At 45.2% G+C, this 21,807-nt stretch overlaps 3 protein-coding genes across 9 annotated transcripts in view; 1 reads left to right on the top strand and 2 right to left on the bottom strand.

Moving 5' to 3' along the window:
- UEVLD (UEV and lactate/malate dehyrogenase domains) overlaps window positions 1-1,568 on the bottom strand; it is a 63,333-nt gene extending 61,765 nt beyond the window's left edge. For 5 of the 6 annotated variants that reach the window (XR_016230539.1, XR_016230553.1, XR_016230549.1 and 2 more), the window contains exon 1: window positions 1,438-1,568. Coding sequence is in view for 2 of the 6 variants with exons in the window: in XM_008275125.5 (XP_008273347.3) it covers window positions 1,438-1,479 (42 nt within the window). In the remaining 4 variants the exon portion in view is untranslated. The remainder of the gene's footprint in view (window positions 1-1,437) is intronic. The other variant, XM_089327818.1, reaches the window with a different exon arrangement.
- MISFA (mitochondrial sheath formation associated) lies at window positions 698-17,005 on the top strand. Of its 2 annotated transcripts, XM_089327836.1 has the most exons (5): window positions 698-976; window positions 1,486-1,748; window positions 12,607-12,695; window positions 14,745-14,782; window positions 15,463-17,005. In XM_089327836.1, the coding sequence occupies exons 1-4, from the start codon at window positions 808-810 to the stop codon at window positions 14,764-14,766; spliced, it is 543 nt and encodes a 180-aa protein (XP_089183962.1). In that variant the 5' UTR covers window positions 698-807; the 3' UTR covers window positions 14,767-14,782; window positions 15,463-17,005. The 2 variants fall into 2 exon arrangements, 1 of the variants encoding a protein (XP_089183962.1); XR_011388103.2 differs by lacking the exons at window positions 698-976; window positions 12,607-12,695; window positions 14,745-14,782; window positions 15,463-17,005 and adding an exon at window positions 2,695-2,943 and having other exon boundaries at window positions 1,613-1,748.
- The window catches only part of SPTY2D1 (SPT2 chromatin protein domain containing 1), a 25,463-nt gene continuing 20,626 nt past the window's right edge, over window positions 16,971-21,807 (bottom strand). Inside the window, exons 5-6 of the mRNA XM_002721371.6 lie at window positions 21,084-21,161; window positions 16,971-20,198 (exon numbers count right to left, since the gene is read on the bottom strand). Of these exons, the coding sequence (XP_002721417.3) occupies window positions 20,105-20,198; window positions 21,084-21,161 (172 nt within the window). The 3' untranslated portion in view covers window positions 16,971-20,104. The remainder of the gene's footprint in view (window positions 20,199-21,083; window positions 21,162-21,807) is intronic.

The raw sequence follows: 21,807 nt of genomic DNA, 5'->3' as shown, positions 1-21,807 counted from the left end.
CATTCAAATCAGGGGCCGGTGTTTTGGTGTGGCAGGTAAAGTTAGTAAAGCCACCGCCTGGAACACCAGTTCCAGGGAAAGCAGCAAAAGATGGGCCAACTGTTTGGACCCCTGCACCCACACGGAAGACTTAGATTAATCTCCTGGTTCCTGGTTTCAGACTGGCCCAGCCCCAGCCATTGCAGCCATTTGGAGACTGAACCAGCGGATGGAAGATTCTCTCTCTCTCTCTCTCTCTCTCTGTTCTCTCTCAAATAAATAAGTACATCTTTTAAAAAAATATGATTCAAATCAACTATATAAACAATTTCAATCTTGGGGCTTCAAAACCTCCCACAGGTTTGACAACTGCCCCAACAAAGACATAGGCAAGTTCAACAAAAATGACCTAAATGTATGGTTTCTGCATGGGGAAGTCAAGAGTTAAGACTCACTGGGGGCCCCCCCGCATTGTGGCTCAGCAGGTAAGCCACTGCCTGCAACACAAGCATCCCAACGGGTGCCGGCTGGAGTCCTGGCTGCTCCACTTCCGATACAGTTCCTGGGGAAAGCAGCGGAGGAGGGCCCAAAAACCTGGGCAACTGCCACCCATGTGGGAGACCCGGATGAAGCTCCTGGCTCCCGGCTTCTGCCTGGCCCACCCCCTGCCATTATGGCCATCTGGGGTAGTAAATCAGTAGATGGAAGACCTCGGTCTCTCTCTGTCTCTGTAATTATGCCTTTCAAATAAATAAATAATTTCTTAAAAATCACTTAACTAGGAGACTAGTTGAAAAGGAGAATTTCCTCAGCCGGCACCGGTGGGGAATGAGAGCCTGGCCTAAGAAGGACCTGGAACTCACTTTAGTCAGGCTTCCTAAACGTGGGTCAGCCTTCCCCTCCTCAACCGTCCACGATCAGCACGCCCTCTCCTGGGCCTCCATGCCCTGTCTTCATTCCTGCATCTACCCAGGCCTTCTGTCAGGTGTGGCGGCAGGTAAAGGGTCACACCAAGAAGCAGGTTTGCACATAATTGCTCCGCAGTGTGGCCATGGCTATTTTTGACAGCAGGCAGTAGGGAATGACTCAACGTTCGGGAGTGGGGCTCACAGAGGACGAGTGGCAAAGGCGGGGGAGGGAGCAGGTCATCTCAGCAGAGAGAAAGGTGTGGCTGTAGGGTGGGCGGGAGCTGGGGCGGGTGAAGATGGTGGCGTGAGGAATCGCCCTGGAGTTGGGCCGGAGCCAGAGGCCGGGCCCCAGGACGGAGGGAGGGAGGGAGAGGTGCCTTCCGACCCCCGCTGCCCGCCTGGGATCGCTGCTCACAGCCGGCTGCTGCCCAGCCCGCCTCGGCTCCAGCGCCCAGACAGGCGGGGCACCGCGAAGCAGCAGCCCGGCCAGGGGCGGAGACGCTCCCCCAAATCCCAGGACCCCAACCCCGGCCCAGCGAGCTGTTCGCACCTTGCCGAGCAGCCGTCTCAGACTTTCGCAGTCGAACTCCATCTCTAGCCAGGTTCCCAGGCCACGCTCCACGACCCCAGCACCTGGACCTTCTTCCGCACCCGCTCCAGCACGGAAGCCGCGGAGGACCAAACTTCCCGACCAGCCCAAGACCACGCCCCTTGCAGGCTAGAGTCCACCTCGTTCACTGCTTCGAGTTCGCGTCCCGCGTGAACCCTGAGAGGCCGCGGGGCTGGCTGGACGGGAAGTGGGGGACACTCATGAAGAGAGACACGAGGAGGACCCGAGTGGAAGCAATAAAGGAGGTGGAGGTAACACGCGGAGTTTTCCGAAGGACGTAGTAAATTCAGCAGAGTGTAGGAAAAAGATCAAGACCAAAAATTTGGGGAGGAGGAGTTAGTGGAACGTTAAAGCAAAATTCATGGAATGCAAAAGGGAAACAACGTGCAGGAGCCATTTCAGCGAACTGAGCAGGTGCATCAGAGTGGCGCAGCGTGGGGGGCGGGGTTGCTTTTTTTTTTTTCTTTTTTCTTTTTTTAAGTAAGGTAGCGCCATGGCCCTGTTGGTGAAAGAGCAAGAAACAGCGGGGGGGGGGGGGGGGATAGTTTGAAAACCGGAGACGGGGTGGGGTGGGGAGGTTTGGGGAGGTGGGGGGAGTGGTTGAGATTGGTGACTGAGGTCTTCTGGAGAAGGAAGCTGAAGAGGAGCTGCAGCAGAGAGTCATGTCTGGAGGCGTTTGCTCCCGTTGACTTGGGAGGCTACTTAGCTGCTCCCTATCCCAGGCTTGAGCCACTATGGCTACAAAGTCGCGGGTCGGTGATCGTATTCATAGAAAAGCCAAGGTCACTGATTCAGTTAGGAAAAGTGAAAAGCTACAAGGAGCATTTACTTATTCAATCCGAAAACTTTTGTTGCGCACCTATTAGTTGCCAACTATTTTGTTTTCTAGGTCTGATGGTATAGCATTGAACGGAATAGATAAAAATATGCTGCCCTAGGCTGCTCTTCTGTTATTAGTAGACTGGGAGCAAAACAGTAAATCTGGCAAGGAAAGTATATGTTAGGAGATGATTAAGTGTTGTGGAGAATAAAGTTTTACAAGGATTGGGGGAGGTGATCAGTGGGTCTCACTGGAAGGTGAAGGAATAAGAATTCCAAATTAGGGGGCTGGCGAGGTGGTGTACAAGGTGAAGCCTCTGTGTGTTCGCATCTCATATGGGCACTGTTTTGAGTCCTGCTGTTTCACTTCTGATCTAGCTCCCTGCTGATGGCCTGGGAAAGCAGTGGAAGATGGTCCAACTGCTTGGGACCCTGCAACTGTATGGGAGACCCAGATGAAGCTCCTGGCTCCTGGCTTTGGCCTGGCTCAGCCCCTGCTGTTTGGGCATTTGGAGAATGAGCCAGCAGATGGAAGATCTCTCTCTCTCTCTCTCTCTCTGCCTCTGGCTCCCCTTCTCTGTAACTCTTTCAAATAAATAAATAAATAAATAAATCTTAAAAAAAAAAGAGAGAAAATTCCAAATGAGAGGGCAAGCAAAGGGCAGTCCTAACACAGGCATGTGCCGGGGAGGCTCAGCTCAGCACGGCAAGGAGACCAGTGTGCCTAGCATAGAATGAAATAACAGGTGGACCAGCTGAGTCAGAGGAGGAAGTGACAGGGACAAATGGTTTAGAATACAGCGACTCTTCCTGTGTAATCCTCAGACCTACAGCCTCAGCACCACCCGAACTTGTTAGAAATTACACTCATGTTTTACAAATTAATTTTTAATTGATAAAAATGTAAATATTGGCCGGCGCCGCAGCTCACTAGGCTAATCCTCCGCCTAGCGGCGCCGGCACACCGGGTTCTAGTCCCGGTTGGGGCGCCGGATTCTGTCCCGGTTGCCCCCCTTCCAGGCCAGCCCTCTGCTGTGGCCAGGGAGTGCAGTGGAGGATGGCCCAGGTGCTTGGGCCCTGCACCCCATGGGAGACCAGGAAAAGCACCTGGCTCCTGGCTCCTGCCACCGGATCGGCGCGGTGCGCCGGCCACGGCGGCCATTGGAGGGTGAACCAACGGCAAAGGAAGACCTTTCTCTCTGTCTCTCTCTCTCACTGTCCACTCTGCCTGTCAAAAAAAAAAAAAATGTAAATATTGACCATGTACAACATGGTGTTCTGAAATACGCATTCATTGTGGAATGGCTAAGTCAGCTAATTAGCATGGACTCTGGGGATGGGCCCAGCACCAGCCCTGTAGGTGACAGCTGCGATTAAGTCAGAGCACCTCTGTGGGGTTTTATAGACCGTGCTGTCCTGCCAGAGGCCATCAGCAGCACACCGCTGGACAAGCTGGGTTCATCACTCCCGGCAGAGAGGAAGCAGGTGCTGTGGGGAAAGGCTGGACAGCTCAGTGAGGACAGTGTGAGAAGGAATTTATCAAGGGTTTAGGGAAGGTTTAAGTAAATGAAGCTTCACTCCAGATTGGATGCTGTTGGGAAGCATGGATGTTTCTGTGACTGGAATATTTCAATAAATATTATCTATAATATGGGCAAAGCTATAATCAGCCAAGAAGCAGTAGTCACGTGTAGAGGAAGATGTTTCCCGGGTTGCACAGTGATCTTTTCTTTTTCAAAGATTTGTTTCTTTAGAGGCAGAGTGACAGAGGGAGATCTTCCATCTGCTGGTTCATTCCCCAATTGGTCTCAACAGCTTTTACTGAGCAAGGCCCAAACCTGGAGCCTGGAAGTCCTTCTGGGCCTCCCACGTGGGTGACAGGGGTCCAGGTACTTGGGCCATCTCCCACTGCTTTCCCAGGTACACTAGCAGGGGGCTGAATGAGCAGCCAGGACTCTCCTATGGGATGTGGGTGTTGCAGGCATTAGCTTAACCCGCTGCGCCACGACTGTGGCCCGGTAAATCTTTTTTTTTTTAAGAATCTGAGACAGCCTTGATGGCTTTCCCCACCCACTCTATTAGCATTAGAGGATACCCTTTCTGACGAATTGCGTTTCTACATAGTTGTCTATGCTCCAATCATGGACAATGATGTCCACCCTGAGAATACAAAAGGACAGGGTTCGGAGGGCATCTGGACAGCTGGACACGTGGAGGCCTGCAGGAAGGTCGGCGAGAAGTCCTCTGGTGCCGGGAGGGTGGCACACCCCAGCTGCGCGGACGGAAGCTTCCGTGCTGCTGTCTTTCCGGTCTGCTTGTTTGTATCCTTTGAAACAGTCTTCATATTGAACCAGTAACTGTCAGTATAGTGTTGCTCAGAGTTCTGTCAGCTGCTCTCGCCAATGAATAAAGCCTGAGAAGGGGGGGCGGGAAACCCCGATTTGTAGCTAGTTGATCAAAAGTCTTATAGACCTGAACTTGTGCGTGGGCATGAAGTGCGGGCAGACTTGGGGACTGAGCCCCGCAACCAGTGGGATCTGATGCCGTCTCCAGGCAGGCACGGTCAGAAGTGAGTTGAATTACATGACAGCCCCACTGGTACCTGCTGCAGAATCCTTGCTGGCTGCTGGTGGAGAAAACCCCCCACCTCTTTTTGAGGTCATGGAAGTGATCTGCGTTGTGAGGGAGGAGTAGGAGAGACTGAATTTTGGATTCATTTTTCTCTCACACCCTGAGAGGTCGGTGTCAGACAGCTTCCCCAATGTCAGGGCCAGCTCTTCATTCCCAGGCATTTACTATGAGGGAAAGAGGCGACATGGGAAGGTTTTGAACAGAGGAGTAATGTGTGATCTGAGGGTTTTTTTTAATATACATAATTATTTTTACCTGATCTATAATTACACATAGCTATGAAGTGCAGTGTGGCATCTCAGTATATGTAAACAACACGTAAATGATTGGAGCAGAGTAATTGGGCTATCTAGCACCTTGGACATTTATCATTTCTTTTTGTTAGGAGCATTCCAAACTCTCTCTATAGTAGTCTGAAATATTCTCATAGACTGATTGTTAAAAGAATAACTGCTGGGGGGACGGCACTGTGGTGCAGCGGGTTAAAGCCCTGGCCTGAAGTGCAGGCATCCCATATGGGCACCAGTTCAAGTCCTGGCTACCCCTCTTCTGATCCAGCTCTCTGCTGTGGCCTGGGAAAGCAGTAGAAGATGGCCCAAGTCCTTGGGTCCCTGCACCCGTGTGGGAGACCCAGCTAGGAGACTCCTGGCTCCTAGCTTCGGATCAGCACAGCTCCAGCTCTTGTGGCCAACTGGGGCGTGAACCAGCAGGTGGAAGACTTCTCTCTCTCTCTCTCTCTCTCTCTTTAACTCTCTAACTCTTTCAAATAAATAAAATAAATCTTAAAAAAAAAAAAAAAAAAGAATAACTGCTGGGGCCAATGTTGTGGCACAGTGTATAAAGCCATTGCTGCAGCACCGGTGTCTCCTATGGGCGCCAGTTCGAATCCTGGCTGTTCCACTTCTGATCCAGCTCCCTGCTAATGTCCCTGAGAAAGCAGCAGAACATGGCCCAAGTACTGCATGGAAGACCCAGATTTCAGCCTGGCCCAGCCCTGGCCATTGTGGCCATGGCGGGGGGGGGGGGGGGGGGACGGTGTACCAGTGGATGAAAGATTCATATTTCTCTCTCTCTCTCTCTCTACCTATCTCTATCTCTCTCTCTCTCTTTCTCTGTAACTCTGCCTCTCAAATAAATAAATAAATCTTTACCAAAAAAGGGGGGGGGGGGGGGAGAATGCTGTGGCACAGTAGGTGAAGCCTCTGCCTGTGGTGCCAGCATTCCATATGGGCACAGGTTCAATTCCTGGCTGCTGTGCTTCTGATCCAGCTCTCTGCTAATAGCCTGGGAAACCAGCAGAAGATGGTCCCAATGTTTGGGGCCCTGCACCTGCGTGAGAAACACAGAAGAAGCTCCTGGTTCCTGGTTTCAGAACAGTCCAGCTCTGGCCTTTGAGGCCATGTAGGGGGTGAAGATGGAAGACATCTCTCTCTAACTCTGCCTCTCAGATAAATAAAATAAGTCTTTAAATAAAAGAAAAATAAAAACTGCTGTGTTGTGAAGAGACCCATGGGAGGGGGAGGGAAGAGTGGAAGCCGGGAGACAAGGTAGCAGGAAGATTACAGGGAAGCACCTCAGCCAGATTTAGCAAACGTTACAAACAGTAGGACTCCCAGCGACTCCAAGGTGTACTAGATCCTGCTGGAAGTCCATTAATCAAAGGAAAGGCATCAAGTTAGCAGCGAGGCCTGAGCAAGGCTCTGAAGTCTTCAAAGAGCCTTTTGGGACTGTATCAGGTAAAGCCACTTCCTGCAGTGCCTGCCTCCCACATAAGCGCCAGTTCGTGTCCCGGCTGCTCCACTTCCTATCCAGCTCTCTGCTATGGCCTGGGAAAGCAGTGGAAGATGGCCCAAGTCTTTAGGCCCCTGCACCCACATTAGAAGGCCCAGAGGAAGTTCCAGGCTCCTGGCTTCGGATCAGCACAGCTCTGGCCCTTGCAGTCATCTGGGGAGTGAACCAGCAGATGGAAGACCTCTCTCTCTCTCTCTCTCTCTCTCTCTCTGCCTCTCCTTCTCTCTCTGTGTAACTCTGACTTTCAAATAAATAAATAAATCTTTAAAAAGAAAAAAAAAAGAAAGGAGCCTTTTACGGAAGAGGGCTTCCATCTAAACCACCAATTCTTTTCTTGTATAATTACTAAGAGCACTCTACATCCGTGTGTGTGTGTGTGTGTGTGTGTGGCGGGGGGGTGTGTGTCTGTGCAGAAGGCACTTTGCCAGGAATTATCTATGCTTTATCTCAGTTAATCTTCACAAAACCCCATGACCTGGGCAGGTTATTACCCGAGTTCTAATGAGGAAGCTGAAGGTTAGAATTGTGTTATCTGTTTCTTGATTTAGAGGTCTTACGGAATGAGAGATGCATTAATGACAGCTTTGCGGAGGAGAAAAAGACTACAGTTAAACATACATGCTGATTTTTAACATGTTTACTTGTTTCAAAACACTTAAATTTGAAAAGAGAGAAAGACAAGCAGAGTTCTCCCCTCCACCGCTTCACTCTCCAAACACCCACAGCAGCCAGGGCTGGGCCAGGCCAAAGTCTGGAGTGGGAAGCTTAATCCAGGTCTCCCATGTGAGTAGCAGGAATCCAACTACTTGAGCCATCAGCTGCTTCTTCCCAAGTGTGCGTTAGCAAGGAAGCTGGAATCAGGCGTGGAGTTGAGAGTCAAACCCAGGCACCTTTATACAGGGTGTGGGTGTCATAAGGCCAAATGCCTGCCTCACTTTTGGGGACATTTAACATTCAAACTAGTAGCCAAACCATAACAGTGTTTTTAATAGGTTTATTATAAATTTTGAAACTATGCTTGAGGATATAAAGGAAAACATGAAGACAATGTAGGGAAGTGTGAAAGATACAACAAGTGTAAGTTTAGGGGTGAGCATTTGGCCCAGCACTTAAGGTGGCACTTGGGATGCCCACACCCCATATGGAATGCCTGGGTTTGAATCCCAGCTCCACTTCGGATTCTAGTTTCCTGCTAATTCCCTGATACGTGATAGGTGGTGGCTCAAGTAGTGGGGTCCCTCCTACTCATGTGGGAGACTTGAACTGAGTTCCCAGCTCCTGACTTTGGCTTGGACAAACCCCAGCAATTGCAAGCATTTAGGGAGAGAACTGGCAGATGGGAGATTTCTCTGTCCCCCTCCCCCATCTCTTTGCCTTTCAAATGTTTAAAATTGTTTTTAGGTTGAACTTACAGAGAACTTACAACATCAAATGAGAAACACATTAACAGAAGATTAGACCGTGTAGGGGAAGATGAGTGAATTCGAAGCATAGCAATGAGAAGTATACAAAAGAAAACACAAACTGTTTGGGAAAATGACCTCAGGAAGCTACGGCACAATTTCAGCTAGTCTAACATGCAGTAGAAGTCACAGACGGAGCGAGGAGGACAGGAAACGTATTAGAAGAAAGAATACCTAAGTATTTTCTAATATGATGAAAAGTCATAAACTCCCAGACCCAAGAAGAAATGTAGAAAATTACCAAAGACATATCAATATCAAATTGGTGGGAGCAAATGATAGAGAAAGGTTTTCTTTTAATTAATTAATTTGATAGTTACAGAGACAGAGATGTCTCCCATCTGCTGGTTCACTCCCCAAAATGCATGCATTTGGGGCTAGGCTGGGCTAGGCTAAAGCCATGAGCCGTGAATTCAATCAAGGTTTTTTGCATGGGTGTCTGGGACCCAACTACTTGAGCCATTATTGCTGCCTCCTAGGGTCTATATTAGCATAATTAGGAATCAAGAACTGGAGCAGAGTCAAATTCAGGTACTGCAATGTGGAATATGGGCATCTTAACTGTTGGGAAAAGCTCTTAAACAGGTACTTACCATATGATCACATCATCACCCTCTTGAGTATTTACCCTAGACAAATCAAAACTTTGAAGACCACCACACAAAGACTTACAGCATCTCTATTCATAAAAGCCCCAAACTGGATACAACACAAATGTTCTTTGACAGGTAGATTGACAAACAGATCTGTTCACATAACGGAATACTATTTGGTAAAACAGAACATGCTATTATACAACAGATTCGGCAAATCTCAAAAGCTTTACGCTAAGTGAAAGAAAGTTATACTGCTTAGATGATGTTTTAGACAATACAAATGTACCTATTTGTTTCCATGAGCCAAGGAATTGAGGGAGGAGATTAATGGCAAAAGAGCATGAGGGAACTTTTTAAGATGATCAGATTATTTTCTATCCTAAGTGTGATAGTTATGAGATTGACACATTTTTTTGAAACTCATTCAGTGTACAGTAAAAATGAATGAATTTATCATATATAAATTATACCTCAGTAAAGGTTATTATTAAAACAAAAATGAAACACGTAGGATCTTTTTATCAGTTGACCCAGAGGGATGTCTGTGATGTATTGTTACAGGAGAAAAGCAAAATTTGACAGTGGCATGTATATTATGAACACCTCTAATTAAACAACACTGGGGAAAACCTATATCCCCATGTAAATCTATGTGGAGACCGACACTTGTAAATTTATGGAGAAGTCTTTGGCACAGAGTTGGATGCTGTACTGGTAGTAATATTGGTTACAGGATGGGATGAGAGTTGAGGATGTTACTGACGATAAAGGAAAAAGAACGTTCAATAATCCCACTGGTGGATGAGAAGGTAGACTAGGATCACCCTCCTCTGTGAGGGCGATCTGGAGCTTCTTAGGAGTGCAGAAGGGGTTTGGGCTGCTGGGGGACAGGAGCAGCTAAGTCCTGGAGCCAACTGTGGATCTGCTTACAGGGTATTTTATCAGTCTCAGACATCACGTTTCCTTGAGAAACTTGTTTGATGGCTTGACTTTATCATGAGGAGGCACAGCAGGATGTTCTGCACAAGTAAGCAGCTGCAAAATATGATTTAGCTGGAATCTGAAAGAAGCAAAATATGCCCATCAAGGAGATTTCAGTATCTCATTACCCAGGATGAAGCCCGCTCAACCCAGTGTCTACGCTTGTTGTGCCCTTGTTATTTGTCCTTGTTGGATGGCTTGGCTTTTTTTTTTTATTTTTTATTTTTATTTATTTTTTTGACAGGCAGAGTGGACAGTGAGAGAGAGAGACAGAGAGAAAGGTCTTCCTTTGCCGTTGGTTCACCCTCCAATGGCCGCCGCGGCCGGCGTGCTGCGGCCGGCGCACCGCGCTGATCCGATGGCAGGAGCCAGGAGCCAGGTGCTTTTCCTGGTCTCCCATGGGGTGCAGGGCCCAAGCACCTGGGCCATCCTCCACTGCACTCCCTGGCCACAGCAGAGAGCTGGCCTGGAAGAGGGGCAACTGGGACAGAATCCGGCGCCCCTACCGGGACTAGAACCCGGTGTGCCGGCACCACAAGGCGGAGGATTAGCCTAGTGAGCCGCGGGGCCGGCCGGATGGCTTGGCTTTATCATGAGGACGGAATAGCAGGGTCTTTGGTAAAACTAAGCAGCTACAAAGTGTGACTTAGCTGGGGTCTGAAAGGTGAAGTATTGTGTTAAAGAGATCTCAGTGTCTCTTTACCCAGGATGAAGCCCACTCAGCCTACAGTCTATGCTTATTGTGTCCTTATTTATTCATACCCCTAGACATTCTGTTCAAATAAATTCTCACCCCTGATCATGCTGACCAGAGAGGGCCAGATTACTTTGCAAGTTTAGCTGGCAGTTTCTGGAGTTCACAAGCAACACTGAATTGAACAGACACGGTAATCAGTCACAAGCTTAGTAGTTAGTTTTTGTTCATCAGACTATGAAAAGGGAAAAGATGGATTCAGTCTGGTTACAAGAGGAGGAAGAGGGGAAAGTATTAAGGGTGACACACACATATATTTGGATGGTTTCATGAGAGCTCTTTCATAATTTAAAAAAATGACAATAGAGGGGGTATAAAATACTAGACATGAAAGTGTGTATGTTGGAAGAGCTCTGGGTAAGGGAGGGGTCCACCGAGACAGCGCAGGGAGGTGAAAGGGAACAAGGTGAGGTCCTTAGTCTTGACGAAAGAAGATCTTTGGTGACCTCTGAGAAAGCATCAAACTCTGAGAAAACATCAACATGATGGGATGGGGCTAGTACTGGGGACTGGCTAGAATGGAATGGGTGGGAGAAGAGTATGGATTGAGAAGCAAGGCTTGGCATGTGGACCACTGGTTTAGGAAGTTTGGTCAGAAAAGGAAAAGAAACAGGAAGTTAGGGGAGGAGCCACAGCATCAGTTGGAGGTTTATTTGAGGAAAACAGCTGAGTGCCTGTGGCTTCTTAATGTCGAAGAAAAGAGAACCAATGGGAAGGAACGACCAAGGGTGTTGAAGAACGGGAGTATAAAATTGTGTGAGAAGGCCTCAAGGCAGGAGGGGACGTGCTTCAGGAATGGGAAGGTGTCAGTTTTTTCATTCACAACTGGCACAGGCCTAGTGACGCAGCTTTCCAGATCCCAGTCTGTGCTCTGGGAGCCCAGCTTCCTAAGAGGCAGCCAGGCCCCACGTCTTGGCCCTGATCCGGAGCACCAGCAGTGTGCCCTTGTGAAGGCTACATTAAGCCTCAGTTTTCTCATCAGCAAGAGGGGATTAATAACAGCACGAAAGGGGACAGCGCTGTGGCTCAGTAGGTTAAAGCTCTGCCTGCAGCGCTGGTACCCCACAGGGGTGCCGATCCCTGTCCCGGAGGCTCCTCTTCCACCCAGCTCTCTGCTATGGCCTGGGAAAGCAGTGGAAGATGAACCAAGTGCCTGGGCCCCTGTACTCATGTGGGTGACCCGAAAGAGGCTCCTGGCTTCGGATCGGCGCAGCGCCACCATTGTGGCCACTGGGGAATGAACCAGCAGATGGAAGACCTCTCTCTGTCTTTCCTTCTCTCTATAACTCTACTTCTCAAATAAATAAATAAATAAAATCTGTAAAAAAAAAAAAATAGTAGTAGTACTAAAGTTCTGCTGTGCAATAACGATAGAGCTCACTTCATGCTCAGCTGCTGGTCTGGGGGCAGTCACTGGTGTGTTGAGAGGCTGGGCCACACGACAGTGATGTCACAATGCCCGCCTAGGCTCCAGCTTCTCCACTAGGGGTCTGTGTATCCTTTGGAGCCAAGGACTAGAACTGATATGCGAGACTTCTACCAACTGAGGGTCTCATGAGCACGGTGCATAGTCAGTCTCTCACTGTTCTACTGTATCTTAGCCATTGCTTTTGATCATGATTGTGCTTGGCTGGATGCTTTTTGTTGGATTTGCATGTTACATGGGCACATTTCCAGAGTTCACGGTAGGGCATCCCTACCCAGTTAGGGCTTCTGACCAAGCGGGAAAGATAGTTGAGGTCTCAGCAGCAATCAGAAGTCAGGGTGTGATGGGGACAGAGTGAGTTTCGCAGGTTTCTTCCCATGCCCGTGGGACATCCTTCGTTTACGTGTTTTCATTTCTCCCTTGGATCCCACTTCAGTTATTTCAAGGCATGATGACATGTGTAAGGGTCTGCGGGAGACAGCACCCAACGGGGTTTTAGGGCGAGCGCATCAGTGGTTGCTGGCAGGACGACAATGGCGGGGTTTGGTGGGACCCCACAGCAGCCCTTTCAGTCATCACGCAGAGCTGGCGACCCTCAGGGCTGGGGCATGGGGCCCTCTCTCTGCCTTTATTTTCTTTCTGCCTCAGCCTCCAACCCTCAAGTGGAAAGAGAAGCGGTCTGTTCAGGCGAGCAAGGCACGGCCGAGGAGTCGGGCTGTGGATGAAGATCTGCTTCTGTGAGTGGGCAGTCAAGCCTGCTGGGCTGGATTCCCCCCCGCCCCCGCCTTTCCAGGGAACTTGGTAGCGCCCTGAAATCTCAGTGGAGAACTTTTAGTCCTCTGCAAGACATAATACAGTCTGCGGAAGGGGAAATGATTTGAGGCTTGTGGTGGAGAAAGAGGCTTGAGGAGCGTGCTGAGACAGCAGGCCAACGTTCTTAGACCCGTTGATAACCTAGTCTCATAGGTATTCTGTTGACACTCCCTATACATTACCTTATTTTCTCCTCACAAGCACTATAATATATTTGACCAGCATTTTCAACACCTCTTTAGGCAGATCCTGAAGCTGGAGTTAACATGAACTCAAGTCCTATCTTTGCAACTTACTATGTGACCTTGGGAAAGTGTAATGAACTTTTTGGAAGTCAGTTGTTTCTTCTAAATCAGTGGTGGGGAACCTTTTGAGTCTTGAGGTTGGCTTGACAGAGCCAGACCAAATGCTTTCACATGCCTCATATGGCCCACAGGCTGGATGTTCTCCACCCCTGTTCTAAACAGCAGGAGATACCTGAGCATCCTACTATCTTTGTGAGCATTACATTTGGGAATTTGTGTAAAGCACTTAATGCAAACTTGAAAGCATTTAGTAAAATACTAACCTAGCAATTCAGCAAAATAATAAACCAGTCACCAAAGATTTACTGGTGACAATGACCCCAAGTATTTACCCAAAGCCACACAAACCAGCTCATTGGGAAAGGTGGGATCCAAACATGGATCTCTGGACATAAAGCCTCTTTTGTTTCACTAGACCAGCCTGACCACAGGGAAGTGTTAAGGGCCTTCCAGAAAGTCATCACCTGGGTTTCTTGCATCTCACCCCATTTCATTCAGCTCTGTTTTTGTTTTGTTGTTTCTGAGCTGTTTCTACTGTCAGAAAAAAAAACTAATTCTCAAAATCCTACTAATATACTAATTACAGGAGCAGAAGTTTTTTGGAGAAGCTAATCCAGAAGGTAGGGGTGTCAAACCAGGCATGCCAAGAGCAGGACATGGTGATGGTGGCTGGTCTTTTTTTTTTTTTTTTCCTTTCTGCCCCAGGATTTCTGTGAGAGCATTGGCTCAAAATAGGCAAATTTTGGTGAGAGTAGAGTAGTGATGCAGATGGAAGAACTGGGACTTGTGTATTTTTTTATTTTCATTTTTATTTGAAAGGGGAGATACACACACAGAGAGAGAGAAAGAAAGAGAGAGAGATTGGTTTCATCTGCTGGTTCACTCCCCAAATGCCTGCAACACCTAGAGATAGGCCAGGCTGATGCCAGGAGCCTGGAATTCAAGCTAGGTCTCCCTTGTGGGTGACAGTGACCCAAGCACTTGAGCCAATACCTGTTGCCTCTCACAGATTCACACTAGAAGCAAGCTCAAATGAGTGGAGCTACGACTCAAACTCAGACACCCAGTATGGTTAGTGGGCATCCCAAGTGGCAAAACTTGGCCCCTGTGCTAGATGCCTGCCCCAGGCACTTGTTTAGCTGAGTCACAAATTATACTAATTAAAATATTATAGTTAACTGCTCATAGCATACCTAACCAGTTAATTCTCCAAGTTAATCAGGTGTTTTGCATGACTGTATAAAACTAAAACATTTTGGCAGGCAATGAATTAAGAAAAGTGTGATGCCCCCTAGATCCTAACCACAAAGTCACAGAGAACAAGGCCCTTCTGATACAGGTTTCTTTAGCCCTAACACACCTAGCATCTGCCAAACCATCCCATAGCTGCCCACTCTGACTTGGTCCCCAAGGTTACAAGGGCTGATGTCATAATTAGTGTTGAGCCCTGCCCCCTTCAGTGGCCACGGAGAGCCACTTTAGTTCAGAACTCACAGCTAGAAGCTGCCATGCTGGGCCATCCACTCTCTGGTCTCTAATGAAGACAGCCTAGTTCCCAGGATACCGGGGAAAGATCACATCTTCCAGAACCACCCTTTCCCCCTGCCTGCACCAAGTGAACAAGAAGCTGCAGCATGATTGTCGTCTTATGGATGCTTCTCATTGCAGGGACAATGTGGAAGGGATATAGGTATCCTCCAGGAGGGGTAAGTGGATCTTCAACTTTGCCCTCTAGTCCCACTCTGAAACAGATTGCCCTAGATAACCAAACTAAGCATCAAAGTTCCCAACTCCAGTAACTTTATTTAAAAAGAAAAATATGTTGTAGCTTTCCTGCTTCTATCATGGGTATTATTCACCCTCTATTAGAAGAGTTGCTACCTGCTTTTATGTGATCTTTTGTAGTTTCTTACAAGTCTTTATTCTTTTTAATAAAGTTTCTCCATTTGGAAAGAGAGGAAAGGCTATTTCTGGTCCAGAGTCAAAGCTTTACCTTTTACTTATTTGAAGATTTCTTTTACTCTTGACAGGCAGAGTTAGAGACAGAGAGAACTTCCATCCCCTGGTTCACTCTCCGAATGGCCAAGGCTGGGGCAGGATGAAGCTAGGAGCCAGGAACTCCATCTGGGTCTCCCATCTGACTCAGCCTTTAGTATCATTTCCCAAATCAGCCCACGTTGGCAATCTGAACTACTCTTCAAGTGAATGGTCATGTTTGAAAGGGTCCTGGTGGCTGATACTTCTCCTAAGTCCCCAGGCAGCTGGGATCAGGAGCATTATGTGGGAAAACACTGGACACAGCCGCGCCTTGGCAAGAGCAGTTGCCTCAGGCCTACCTACATCTTAGCAACCACTGGACTCACTGACACACTTTTCTCACCCCCAGACCCCAGTGGAAATAAGCGAGGACGATCCTGGTGAAATGATGCAGCTCTGAAGCTCACCCTGACCAAGCTGTACAGTTCCTGTTGTTGGTTTCGCATAAAGTCACTGCACCAGATTTTTGTCATTTTACGTAAAAAATCACTGCACTTTTTAAGATGAAGACTTGGTATTGTGTTAGCTCACAGAGCAGGGGGATGGAGGTGAGGAGGTACTCAGGGTAGACAGGAGATGATTCAGTCACTTGTTCTATAGTCTCTACGACTGGCATTAAGATCCCTTGTGCAAACTGTCCCCTATTCTGTGTCCTTAGTACAGAGAGACTCTAGAGTTCCCTATTTTCCAAGTTAATACCTTTTTCCCTGGCAGCAACTTTGAGCTGGTTCTTTCAGGGTATTTCTCTGTGGCCTTTTCATAGCTATTACTAAGAGCTCAAAGCTTCCCCCAAATAAGGCAAAGGGCTTCATTTTAATATTGGGGCTAGATACTCAAGCATTTTAGTCATTAATAACCTGAAGCTGGGTATTAGCTCCATTTGTCGAAATGACAAAAGGGCAGTTGGGAGGCTTAATTATCTTGCCAACACATAGCTTTGGGTTGCAGAGTCAAGATCAGATCCTGATCTTCTTTGTACACCTTTGTGAGCTAGAGTCCATTGAGGAAGTCTGAGATATCCAAGACCTTACTGCCTAAATCTCTCACCAGAAAAGCCAATAAGTTACCTGATGATTCTTTTAAAGGCAACGAAAGTAGAAACAAAAGCTAACTGGTTAACTCTCAATATGATGTAGAGAAGCTGGAGGTGAGGGGGTGGGGGAGGACAAAGTGGCTGCCTGGCGATAAGCTGAAACTGTCAGTGTGCCCTTCTTGGCCAAGTAGATCTTTTGGCTATGTTGAAAACATGTTGTTGATCTTATCTGGTATGTTAGCTAAACAGTAAGTGGCTCCTTGCATTGAATATAGTACCCTTTTTTAACGTAATGAAAAAATGAATTTAAGATTCATAAACAAAACTCTAATTTCTAAATCTAGGGTACTGACATATCTTACATGACCTAAACTTAACACATTCCAATGAGGTAAAGTTGCTACATTCTCTGCCCACTTGCCTCCCAGAACTCATCTTTTCAGCCATTCCAAATTCTTTATTTTAAGGGATCCAAACCTGCTCATTTTGACAAGAGGAACCATATACCCAGTTCTGCTTCTTCCCTCCAATTTGAGTATACCTCCAAAAACTCAAGCCACAAAGCTAGATTTTATTGCTCTAACCACTTACAATCTTAACTTGGCTGTCAGAGAACAGTTGTGTAAGCTGGTGGGGGAAGAGGAGAGATATCAATGGTAGGAGGGGCTGAGCAGATATGAATGTGTAAGGGAGACTGCGCAGGAATGGGTGCAGGAGACAAACTATCTTAAGTCTGACAAGTCTACTGAAATTTCTAATTGGAAAATGTTCAGGGTACTGAGATAAGGAACAGTTCAAAGTTTTGACCAATAAATGCAAACCAGTAAAAATATCAATAAAATATCTTTAATGCCTACAATGTCTTGTATACATAAATTGAAAAAAACTTTCACCTGTATATATGCAAAAGTATTTTCTCTTGTAGTTCAACAGCACCAGAAAACAGGCTAAGCTATGTAAAAGGTTTTTTTTTTAACTTGATTTGTCCATTATGTAAAAGACATGATGGATTTAGTAATACCAAAAAAACCTATATATCCCATCTTATCATACACTAAACACCTGGATATTTATTTCATAACATCCATTCACAAAATAAATAGTAGTCTAATATATTCAGCACATTGAAAATAAAACAACCAGTCTCTCTTCATATATTTATTCTCTTTCCAAAAATGTTTTGGTCTCCTGCTATATCTCAGAAATGTACTAATAGCTGCTTTTAAGTTACAAAATGCAAAACAACAATTTATTTTTTGGAGAAAATCTTGGGGATTACCATTAGAAAATGAAATTTTGCATTCCCTTAGACCTTCTTTTTTGTTAACAGTCTTTGAACCTTCTCTCGGCACACATGTAAGGCTCCCTGTGACATGTGGTACCCTGGCCTCCAAATGGACATAATGCATTTATAGTTTAGAGAAAATACAAAGACAAGTTCTGAAAGTAGCCTTTAAAAGAAAAGTGCCCCTTGCTTTGATGTAACATCGAAAGCAAGTGGGACTGTGCAATCAGAGCCATGAGTTTTATGAAAACTACTTTCTGTTCACATCAATTGAGTTAGAGAATGCCACACCCATGATCATGTAACATTATTACAATCGTGAAATAACATTACTACATTCGTGATTAACATTACCCAAGAAAAGGCACATCTTCAAATGTTAAGAAAATCTGAAAGTCAAAACAGTAGATGATACATGAAGAATTAAGCACTTAATTTGTAAACCTTGATCAAATAACAGCCAATTCCAGTTTCTTCAAAGGCTTGTGAGCTTTTTCTAAGAATGGTCAGGAAGTGCAGAACAGAATGGAAGACAGGATTTGACAACAAGGCCAAGACTGTTAAAAGATTCACTCATAACTTTCCTTTTTTAAAAAAATGAAAGTCACAGTACAGTTTTATTATATTTATACAAATTAGCATCAGAAGTAATAGACATACAAGGTTTACAACCTGACTCTTCCTACTAAGTTCTGGAGATTTAATCTAGCACAGTGGTACCTTTCTGTACAAACTGCACCATTATCATAAAGTTTATGCCACTGGAAACCTTTCAGCTATAACAAGAATTTGATTGTAATTAGATTTCATAATCTGACACTGAAAGAAAAAAAATCACCCCCAAAAATACTTTTGAAAGGGGAAACATATAAATAATGGCAAAAGAAATACTGTTCTAGACCTATTTATTAAATGGAATATCACACTACCCTTAATTGATTTCATTGATGGTAACTGAGATGGGTAAGAGGAAGTCAACAGGCTCTTCTGCTACTTGTGTGACAGTTGTGGAGAGTTAGAAAGGGTGTCACTCCTAGCAATGAAGATAACTTCTACGGAATTTAAAATCAAATCCTCACACTTTCAAAATTTGAAAGTCAATTCAAAGTAAGTCAGTGTTAAAGGACAGGGTCATATGGTCCCATTAAGGGAGACTATCAATGATAAAATCTGTAATAAATACACTTTATGGAAAAAAGGAATACATAAAACACATTTGGACCTGTTAAAGAGTAAGGATTCTTTGTAGGACAACCCCTACTACTATTCCTGTTCCCTACTGTCCAGTGGCTTAAGAGAGCCAGAATTATAGAATTGCCCTATCATCTTAATTTCAACTGCCTCCAACCTCAGTATTTACAGTCAAGGACAAATGCTCTCTAGCATTATCACGTCTCATCTTCTGTTGCTGATCCTTGAGATGTGGCCTCCTTCCAGCCAGATCCTAGGTCAGCCTGATTGGAATTGCTTGGACTTGAGGCTTAAGTGATAGCAAGTCAATAGATATGACTTTAAAAGGGTGAAAGTGAAGAAAGTTCCACAGCCCTGTAACACAGCAGGAACAGGGAACATCCGCTTTTCTACCTGGGGTAAAAAATTTCTTCACAGTGCATAGTTTGAAATAAAAGTGCAATATGGGCAAAAGGAGAAGTTGGTACTCTTGATACAGATGAATTTAGTTTTTGGTTTTTGCCATTAATATTTGCTAAGAATTTTAAGCTAAAAATGCAAAGTCATTAACATCAAAAGGTACCGGGGCACCTTGGGATTCCGAAGTATTTTTATAAGTAGGGAGGTGGGAAGCCTCACATGTCACTTCCTTATTTTTTAAACTATTACTCTTTCTAATCTAATGTTTGAATAAAATAATTTTTTCTTCAATATAAAAATGAATTTTGTAAGGTAAAAAATCAATCAGCACAGTGACCTTGTATATTACATGAAAGTCAACATAACAATAAATCTGAAAGGAAAACTGGGAAGAGAATATTCTTGTATTTTAACCTGGAAAAATTTCTGTTAGTTGTCCAATCACCTAAATTAATAAGAATGCTCAGCATCCAATCCATTGAGTAGTACAGAATACAATAGAATTTATTCTACTTTGTACTTCAGAATCACAGGGATGACATCCATATGATAATTATAAAGCCTACTCTACATTTTCAAGTTCTGAATCCAAACATATAGATTAAGACAGGCCACATTATTGCTGGCAACATTCATAGAAAGGCCAGTTTCTTTATAAAGACAGTAAGTTTGGGAGCTGGAGAGGGCCCTACTCACATATCAGCAGAAGAATTAGAGAAGTTCAGAGGCAATCTTTTTTTTTTTCCTTTTAAAGTAGCAAAGGAACAATAAAAGTTGGAGGACTGCAGAGTGACCCCACATTAGAGTGCATAGCTTATCAGGATCAAGGCTGGCATCTGCGAACAGTTAACTTCATAAGAGCACATAGTGGGCATTTTATCATCTGTGTTATAGATTTTACCCTGGAAAGTATTTAAAAGTACTTTATGCTCAAATGACAGCCTGCAAATGACAATATGCATTCCTTCTCCTTGAGTACCCAAGTATAAATCTACACCAGTAAGGGAGCGTCTTTAGTCTAAAGGCAGGAAATCCTCACAGCAGTATTTCCAGGAATCTCACAAAAATAAATAAAAGCAGCAACTAATGCCTCTTGAGCTTCTTGGCCTTTCGACGTTTCATTTCTTCTTCTTCACGCCTCATTTCCTCTAAGTCCTCTTGCATACCCAGTCGTAAGCTGTCAAAAAGAATTTTAGGAGAATCTGTCAGTACCCAGGAGATGAGCACTTTCTGTAAAAAGCAGGAGTGAAATTTCTACTGGGAGCTCAGGGACTGTGCTGACTCACTCCCAACACCTCTAGGCTTTACCTGACAGTACCCACAAGCTAGAATTTTTTTTTAAAAGCAAAGAAAAAAGATCTCACATATAATAAAATATTCCCATTAAATAAAATATAAATTCACCTCAAAGGTTTTTAAAAACAAACATGAAACGTTCACTGAATAACATCCTATTCTTATTCTTTTCCAACACATAAATGTATTTTATTTAATTATAGGAGGGGAGAACAAAAGGGAGAAAGAGGCTTAGTATTGTGGCAACGTTGAGACTATGGTGAATTATTCACCTATAATTAATAAGCACTAATTATTAATATTATAAACTAAAAAATCACTTATTATCTCTATCCCAGAAATAATGTTCATTTTACTATCAATTAGCCAAAAATGAATCAGGCAAAGGGAATCTAATAGACCTTCACGTGGTGCCTTGGGCCAGCAATGTTACACGTTAGCAAGACTGAGAGGTATCCAATGAGGAAAGAAAATGCCTCAAGATCAGGGGAGGTCTCTAATACTGTGTACCACAGATGTGAGGCACTGCAGGAATCGCCTGGTACAACACTGTCTTAACCCTCACAATACCTCAATGAGTAAAGCAGGGTCCTGTCATTTTACAAATGACAACACATTTAGAAAGGCTCAGGAATCTGTCAAAGGCCCTACAGCCAGCACGCAGCAATGTAACTGTGTGGCCCAAGACCCCTGTTCACAGTGGTGCAACTATAGTAGCAAGCAGGAAAGAATTTTTAGGATATTTTTATGCAAATGTGTTGTTTACCTCTTTGCTTCTTCCTTTTGCTGCTCTTTCCAGCTACTTTCCATGTAACGTAAGGCATAATCACTTTCATCTTTGTATCTGGTAAGAAGAAATCAAAATTGTAAAAACAGTTTTCTGTAAAAACTACATTTTTTTTTTCATTTTAAAACTTAAACTTACTTCATTTGAAAGAAAAAAAAAATCTTTCATTTGCTGGCTCACTCCCCAAACACCTGTAATACTTGGGGCTGGGTGAGGCTGAAGCTAGAAAGCCTGTAACTCAACCTGGGTCTCCTACATGGGTGGAACAGACCCAATTACTTGGGCCATCATCTGCTACCTCCCAAGATGTACATCAGCAAGAAGCTGGATCAGAAGTAGAGCTGGAACTTGAACCCAAACTCCAAGATGGGATGTGAGTGTCCCAAGCATCTTAATACTGTGCCCAGTGTTCACCCCCATCTTCTTTTAAAGTCAGTATCTCCCTTAAATCAAACCCATTACTCCTCCTTTCTTGCCAGGGAGTAAGAGAGGGTAAAGGATGAGACAAGAGGATTTCCAAAATAAAGACAATTTAATTGATTCCTTGGTATCCTCAGAAGGCAACTATTCCTGGGGCCGGCGCCATGGCTCATTTGGTTAATCCTCTGCCTGTGGTGCCGGCATCCCATATGGGCGCCAGGTTCTAGACCCGGCTGTTCCACTTCCAGTCCAGCTCTCTGCTGTGGCCTGGGAAGGCAGTGGA

The sequence above is a fragment of the Oryctolagus cuniculus genome, chromosome 1 (assembly GCF_051225735.1).
Source record: "Oryctolagus cuniculus isolate XC-2025 breed Fujian yellow rabbit chromosome 1, ASM5122573v1, whole genome shotgun sequence".
Lineage (NCBI taxonomy): Eukaryota > Metazoa > Chordata > Mammalia > Lagomorpha > Leporidae > Oryctolagus > Oryctolagus cuniculus.
This window is presented reverse-complemented; position numbering and strand designations above follow the sequence as displayed.